This window comes from Enhydra lutris, unplaced genomic scaffold, assembly GCF_002288905.1.
Source record: "Enhydra lutris kenyoni isolate GAN:26980312 unplaced genomic scaffold, ASM228890v2 scaffoldscaffold24, whole genome shotgun sequence".
Classification (NCBI taxonomy): domain Eukaryota; kingdom Metazoa; phylum Chordata; class Mammalia; order Carnivora; family Mustelidae; genus Enhydra; species Enhydra lutris.
The window spans coordinates 30913695-30921735 of NW_019154108.1; the positions used below are offsets into that span (position 1 = coordinate 30913695).

An 8041-nucleotide genomic window follows, 5' to 3' on the forward strand; every position below is an offset into this window, starting at 1 on the left:
CGCATAGCAGCGCCCAGTGTGGCCCGTCCTCGACCGTTCCTCCCTGTCCTCCTCTTGTGGGCTCAGATATCTGTGTTTTTTTTTTTTTTTTAAAGATTTTATTTATTTATTTGTCAGAGAGAGGGAGAGAGAGCAAGCACAGGCAGACAGAATGGCAGGCAGAGGCAGAGGAAGAAGCAGGCTCCCTGATGAGCAAGGAGCCCGATGTGGGACTCGATCCCAGGACGCTGGGATCATGACCTGAGCCGAAGGCAGTTGCTTAACCAACTGAGCCACCCAGGCGTCCCTCAGATATCTGTGTTTAACTGATTTTTAGAAAACCGTGTAGGAGGTTTCCAGAAGGGCCCAGACGGTAGACTCTGAGCGCTCGCACAGACGCCGGGCCTGCTGGTATCATGTACCGGGGGAGACCCTGCAGCCTGCTGTGTGTCGCCCCACAGGACCCCGCTGCACTGCGCGGCCTCCTGCAACAATGTGCAGGTGTGTAAGTTCCTGGTGGAGTCCGGAGCCGCCGTGTTCGCCACAACCTACAGTGACCTGCAGACGGCCGCGGACAAGTGTGAGGAGATGGAGGAGGGCTACACCCAGTGCTCGCAGTTCCTTTACGGTTTGTAATGCGCGCGTTCCCGCATGTTCATGACTGCGCTGATCTGTCCTGTGTTTCTGGGGTACCGTTTGCCAAGTATGTTTATTATCAGGGAAAGCATTTTTATGTCGTGCCTAGTCCTGGGCACTGGAAACAGGGCGGCCTCGATGCCTGTGATGAATGCAGCTTTTGTGCGTGTGTCTCTTGAGCTGCCCACACGTCACACGGCCCCGACCCCATGCGGGCCAGACACTGGGCCCCCCGTGAGTGGAGCCCCCTTCCATGACGGCCCCGAGGGATGGCAGGGGCCATGTGCGAGCCCGTGGAGCTGGGATTTCCCACGAGATCAGACTGATCGTGAAGTGAAAGAAGGGTGGCACCTGTTTCAGAGCCGAGTTCTGGCTCTTCTGTCGTCGTGGTTTTGCGTTTCTGATTCCGAGGGAGAACGTCAGCTCTGACTCTCGAGAACAAGATAGGCCTCTCTCAGGTGGCGTTTCTGTTCACGACTCTTACGAGCTGAGGTTCACTCTTCTCAGCTGGGCTGGAGCGGAAGTGAGGAGAGGCGGTAAGCAGTGCTGGGGGTCTGTGCCGTACACGCTTCGGGAAGCTGATCCGCCTGTCACTGGAAGGGCCACAGGGCTGGTGAGCCTGTCCCTCTGTGAGGCTGCGTCCCCGGCTCACGGGCTGCTCTCAGGCTCAGGAGGGGAGATGGGGTGGCCTCGCAGCTCTTCCCGTCAATTGTGGGCACAGGGGGTGACCTTGCATTCCTGTTCCCATCTTTGGATCAAGAATGATTTTGATAGACTGAGATTTTACTATTAAGATATTAATATATACTTTGTTATATGAAATGCAGTGGCCATCTTGAGCTTTACTTAGAGAATCTGATCTTAAGTTTTTGAATTTTTTAATTTTTAAAAAGATTTTATTTATTTATTTGATAGAGACAGAGAGGGAACATGAGCAGGGGGAGTGGGAGAGGGAAAAGCAGGCTTCCCGCTGAGTAGGGAGCCTGATGGGGGGCTCCATCCCAGGACCCTGGGATCATGATCTGAGCCAAAGGCAGACGCTTAACGACTGAGCTACCCAGGTGCCCTGGAATCTGATCTTTAAAGACACGTAGGGACTTGTGATCAGAGGCTTTACTTTATGGAACATACCATGAACACCATGAAAGCGTGGTTTTTGTTTTTTTTTTTTTAAGATTTTATTTATTTATTTGACAGAGGTCATAAGTAGGCAGAGAGGCAGGCAGAGAGAGGGGAGGAAGCAGGCCCCTGCTGAGCAGAGAACCCGATGTGGGGCTCGATCCCAGGACCCTGGGATCATGACCTGAGCCGAAGGCAGAGGCTTTAACCCACTGAGCCACCCAGGTGCCCCTGAAAGCGTGTTTTTGCCTTAGATTTGAAATGACCATGGCCTGGCTTCTCCCTGGTTGGGCCTGGGCGCCCTGCCCTCTCGTAGCCCCTCACACCTATGGCAGCTGCGACCTTGACCTTGACTGTTTTGTTCCTCATGTTTATCATTCCTTGCTTTTTAAAAATCCCTCTGTCACCCGTGAATGAATCCTGTAATTCGGGCTGGCGGGTTGTGCCTGGGTTTGCCCTTTCTGTGAACTAAGTCACGCTGTGATTCTCTGGCTTGCCTTTCCGTTCACGGTTGTTCTGGAGTCTCCTCTGTGTGGTGGCCCTGGTTCCTGCTGTCTGTCCTTATGGCTGCGTCTCCACATCTGTCCTTCCTCTCTACCTTGGAGCATTGGGGTGCGCATTCATTCGTAGTCACAAACGGTCCACGCGGAGTGCACCTGCCAGTCCCAGGGACGCACGCCTAGTACCTTTCCCGCCGTGTCCCCTTCTTAGTTCAGTGAATAGCTGAGTAAGGAGAAATTTTCTCCCATTCTTAGTGATTTCTTGGATGTGAGACTGAAGTTGTTATTTTTTTCTTAGACTATGATTTTCTAATTCTGACCAAATATCTTTTAATTAGTATTTTACAGTCATTCAGATTTTCCCAGGATAATCTCACTGACACTTTGGAGAGCTGTCATTTGAGCAAACCACAGTGCCCTGGATTTCTTTCCCGCCCCGTCCTACTCCCACTCCAACCTGGTGGAGGCCAGGTTCGCTCAGCGTGTCACCCTTGTGAATCTCACGGTCCCGTCTCATTGAAACAGGAAAGTTGGGAGCATAACCGTCCCCATCAGTAGGAACCTGACCCTTAGTCAGTGGAGCCTCTGCTGAAGTGCAGCTCCTTGTCCCGTGTCAGTTTGCCCAGAGCCATGGCGAGGTACCCAGTGCTCTGTCGTCTTAACTGATAGACGATTAAGTTCCATGTCCACGGAAGCTGAAAAATCTGATTGTTTGAGGGCAAGCAGACACTTCCCTGCCTTCTTTAACCCTGTAAAGGTGAAACCAGTAACGAGCTCTGCAGTGCTCGGGCTTCCTGACCTGACTGACTTGCCTTGCTTGCTGTGCCCGTGCTCACACCGTACCTGCCCTGTGCCCGGCCTGTGCCATCCCGTGTCTGCCCTGTGCCTGCCCTGCTCCCGCCCGGTGCCTGTCCTGTTATTACAGTGAAAGTGGACATTTGTGAGTTTCCCTATCCTCATGACTTTATTCTTGACTCTGCGTAGACTTTTTGTGTCTGAAATATTTGTGCATTCTTTGTGTCTTACAGTTTTCTTCCTCTCCCTTTCCCCACTTGGAAATGGGCAGGGACTGCTCAGTAGACACTGTCATTGTGAGCTGTGGTCACGGCTGCTCTAGGTTCCAGGTTAAGCATGAGGTAGTTTCTCCAGGGCTCCTCGTCCCCATGCTCAGCCGCGCTGGAGTTCGGCAGGCAGAGCGCGCGCTCCTCTAACAGCCTAGACGCCAGCAGTTCATTATGTTCCTGGGCCTGCAGGGCTTTCTGTACTCCGAGTAAGACTAGTTTCTGAGCTGCCTTAGAGAAGACCGTGGAGGCTAATGTGTCTGGTGGGCGTCCTCCCCCGCCCCCAGAGCTTTTGTTCATGGGGGGCTTCGTGCGGTATTTCCGGCGTTCAGCGTTTGCCCGGCTCTCCTCATGTGGCTTCATGGAGCCGAGGGTTTGAAGAGCGGGCGGTCCGAGCCATGCGTCCTGTGCGGTTTCTTCCTGTCATTTCAGGAGTTCAGGAGAAAATGGGCATCATGAACAAAGGAGTCCTTTATGCGCTGTGGGATTATGAGCCTCAGAATGGTGACGAGCTGCCCCTGCGAGACGGGGACTGCATGACCGTCATCCGACGGGAGGACGAGGAGGAGACGGAGTGGTGGTGGGCACGTCTGCACGACAAGGAAGGCTATGTTCCGCGCAACCTGCTGGGGGTGAGCGAGCCATGCGGACGGGTTGCTGTGCAGGCCGGGTGTGCGGGGATCGGGTGTGCAGGGGGCCCGGGTGTGCGTGGGCCCTAGTGGTGTGTGGGGCCCAGGTATGCGGGGGCTGCACTGTGTCAGGGGCTCTGTGCGGCTGAATGCCCTTTGCTTGCACCACATGGAATTTTAGAGTTTGGACAGTGTGAGGTTTACACTTGGCGGGCATCCCACGTCCATGCCTGCTAGCCCTTGAGGGCGGGGGTCCTGCTGCTTCCCAGCAGCGTGCGGGACATGGGTAACGTTGGCTACAAATGCCGCATCTGCCCTTGCCAGCATCCACGGAGCTGGCAGACAGAGCCTTCTCTCCTGTTCAGTGTTAAAACTGGAAACAAACTGTACAGTCGTGTGAGCGCGTGCAAGCTTTCCGCCCTGCTGTGTCAGGATAGAGGCGTGGCTACCCTCACCAGGGGGCTCTGGGGAGCGTTTGCAGGGAGGCGGCAAGGAGGGTGGGCCGAGGACAGGGAGTGGGAGTAACGTCCTGTGTGCGCAGGGGCTGAGGGTGGCAGAGTGGGAGGGGTGATGGAGAGGCTGAGAGGAGAGTCCAAACCAGAAGAGCCTGGCAGGGGTGGGTGGGGGAGAGTCAGCAGCATGGCTCCCCCCTCCACCCCTGCTCCACCCCGCCTCTACCCCTGCTTCACCCCTACACGCTCACTGTTGGGCAGTTAGGGGTGTGGCACACGGGCACAGAGAACGCTGCCTTTAGAGACTGCTGGGGTGTCTGAAGGACAGCGGGGGGATGTTTTCGTCCTCGTGTGGACCTGCTCTGGTGTTGAGGCTGTGAACCTGGGCTCTGTGTGCAAACGCGCTGCGGTGGTGGCGTGACCTGCGTGGCGTGACTGTGGTGTCGGGACCTGGCACCTACTGATCCTCCTTGCCCGTTCCTGTGTGTCCTCTGCCCTCTGGTCCATGGTTCCTTGTTAAGTCAGCCTTTGGGGCGTAGACGGTGTCCGCTGGTGGGACCATAATGAAAATTATGAAGCACAGACGAGAGCTAAGGAACCCTGAGCCATGAGCCCCTGAAGCTTCCCCGCCCCAGAGAAGCAGCTTGGCCTGCAGCCATATCCCCCTGAACACCAGCAGCACTTGTCACCGTTTCTTCCCTGGGAAAACCTCTGCGAACTGCCTGCGGGTCTGAGTCCTTCATTTTACTCCTCTAACAGAGCGGTCTGCGCCTCAGGAACTGGGAAGCCTCACTTGTCCCGCAGGGGGTGCCCTCAGGAAGCTCTGACCTCTGCAGACCAGACCCAAGATTCTCATGTTAATGTGACATTGAAATATTCTTAGCCTTTTGGAAATCTCTTTGGGGTAGAAGTGGCCTCTAAGTAACTTTTTTTGGTTTCGTTGGAGACTGAAAAACTGGAAATCGCATAAACAAGTTTTTAATCAGAGGCTCAGATGGGAGTCTGGAAGATTGTATTGACTAACGATCTTTTCTCAGGAAAATGGTCTTTTGTATAGTGTTGATCTGCCAGTTTTTCAGTTTTGGCTAGAAGTCCGACTCTCCTTTCTTACAGGGAACCGTGTTCCTTTTGTCTGGGTGGGCGGAAGGGGAGGGGGCTCTGTGTAGTTTGCCAGTTGAATTGCTAGTTTGACTCGTTCTTGGCTTGCGGACTGCAGATCTTTGAACTTCACAGGCTCCTCTCTTGCTCTTACTGTGGAAAACACAAAGCCACAGAAATCCACCAACAAAAAACTCCACTTACCCTTCCTTAAATCGGTAGTCTTTCAGTCTCAGGTCCCATGAGAGTGTTTGTCAGGCTGTTGTGAGTGAAGCTGACGGACCCTGATCTCTCCTGTCCCCCTTGCACGTGGCGCGTCACAGACCAGCTCCAGCCATCACAGGCCGAGCCTGGGGGCCAGGGCTTAGCGCCATCGCCCCCCATTACACTCCTGCGTGTCTGTCTCTACAACATGTAAAGCATGTCTCTGTTCTCTTGCAGCTGTACCCAAGAATTAAACCAAGACAAAGGAGCTTGGCCTGAAACTTCACAGATTTTAGTTTCTGAAGAATTAATCTTTGTTATCACTAAGAAAAAGTAATGTGATTGTTTTTGGCAAAATTTTCACAAGACTGACTTTAATGACAACGTAACTTGAAAGCAATGTAGAATGTCCTCTGGAAGAAAATGAAGGATTGGAGAATTTGCTGTCTGTAGGGGACGTTCAGCACGATGGACTGCAGCTTAAAAGTAAGCTGGCCACACTGTTGGGGAACGGCGTTCATGGAGCACTTGGGAAGATGAACAGTGACTGTCCTGGTTTTCTTGAGAAATAGGGCCTTGTTTGGGCTCCTGGGAGGTCGGCTTCCTTTCCCACCTGGTTGGTGTTTGTCTGTACCTCCCCTGCCCCCACCAGAATGGACCAGTGCCATCAAGGCTCCTCTGCCTCTCCCACCGATAGACCCCCAGGGGACTCCATTTCCTTGCGTGGATGTTGCTGGTGGAGAACTAACCGTTGGTCGGGTGTCCACAATCCCTGTTTGATAGGAGTTCTTCAGGACTACACATATGTTTGCGATCCTGGATCCAAGCTGTGCCACAGCTAATTAGATTTAGAACCTTGTTTTTAGGATGAATTTGAATCTATATTTATTGTCTTTTGTATCTTGGAAATTGGAAACGTGGCTGTATAGACTTACCCATGATATTTGTCAAGATCATAGCTGACTTTAAAAACAATTATAATAAAATTAAACTTTTTGACTCTAAAGCTATTTACTAGCCTTACTTTTTTATGTCATTAAAAGCCTTGTTTAAAGTTCACAAACTGTTGGGCGGCTCACCCAGTGGGAAAATAGTATTTCTTTACCAGCCATGTGATTACATGGAAGAAGTGTTGTTTTGCTTACAGAGAACTTGGTTTTGCAGTTGGTCAGTTCTGCATTGGGTTTTGATAGAGAACCCTGGGCACAGAGGGTCTCACCGTCCCTCAGCCTCTTTGAGATCGTCTTGTCCTCATCTACACTGTCTACACTCATTCATGGGTTTAAAATGTACATAGGGTCTCTACATTGGTTTTTAGTATGTTACCGAGTTTGTGCATGGCTTTGGAACCCATGCTGCTTAGTGGAACTCTTCAGTTAATAGAAACCACAAATGAGAAAACAAGTGCTCACTTTTTGTTGTACGTTTTTCTGAGCACCTAAATTCTAGCAAGAAAGGTGAGTGAAAGACAGAACATCCCACGCTCATCAGGGTAATGCAGAAACAGTATAGACACCTTGAGCTAGCAGTCAGAAGATCTGTGTGGTAGACAGAATTCTGAGGACGCCCCCCATCTTCCTCCTCTGGGGTGACAGTGTTTGGAGGTGGGGCCTCCTTGGGCCCAAGGGGGAGCCAAGGAGGCACGCACAATACCACCAGGTACAGACCCCACACACCCCATGAAGGGTGTTTGTGCTTGAAAGGAGGAAGAGGCCGCAGCCCTCCGCTCTGCCATGTGCGGACACTGCAAGAAGGTGGCCATCTGCATTCTGGGAAGGGTCCTCGCCAGATGGCAAGTCGGTTGCATCCTGATCTTGGACCCACAGCCTCCAGAACTGAGAGGTAGAGGTCTGTTGTGTGAGCCTCTAGGCTGTGGGGTTTTGTTCTGGAGCAGAGCAGACTAGGGGTCCTGGTTACCGGCCAGATGCTGATCTAGGTGCTTCTGTGAGGGACTTTTCCAATCAGCAGACGTGGGGACAGGGACGTCACCCTGGGCTGCTGGGTGGGTGCAGGAGAGGTGTGAGGGACTCAGCCCACCACTGGCGGCCACAAGGAGGAAGGGGTCATGTGCCAGGGAATGCTGCCCACAGCTGGGAAGCCCCTCCTAGGGTCTCTGCGGGGACCGGCCAGTCCCATGGGGCGGGCTAGGACTCCTGCTACAGGACCGTGAGGTGATGGGTGTTCTGTGTTTTGCTTTAAGATTTTATTTTTAAGTAATCTCTTTTCCCAGTGTGGGGCTCGAACTTGCCACCCTGAGATCAACAGTCACACGCTCCTTCCACTGAGCCCTCCAGGTGCTGGAGGATGGGTGTTTAAGCTGCTAAGCGAGAGGCAGCAAGTACAACAGGGCCTCTGGGCCTGGC

General features: G+C 52.9%; 1 protein-coding gene across 1 annotated transcript in view; it reads left to right on the forward strand.

Annotated features, from left to right (window-relative positions):
* LOC111150707 (tumor protein p53 binding protein 2) overlaps positions 1-6684 on the forward strand; it is a 56578-nt gene extending 49894 nt beyond the window's left edge. Inside the window, exons 16-18 of the mRNA XM_022508249.1 lie at positions 441-607; positions 3728-3927; positions 5916-6684. Coding sequence (XP_022363957.1) covers positions 441-607; positions 3728-3927; positions 5916-5957 — 409 coding nt within the window. The 3' untranslated portion in view covers positions 5958-6684. The remainder of the gene's footprint in view (positions 1-440; positions 608-3727; positions 3928-5915) is intronic.
* The last annotated feature ends 1357 nt before the right edge of the window (positions 6685-8041 follow it).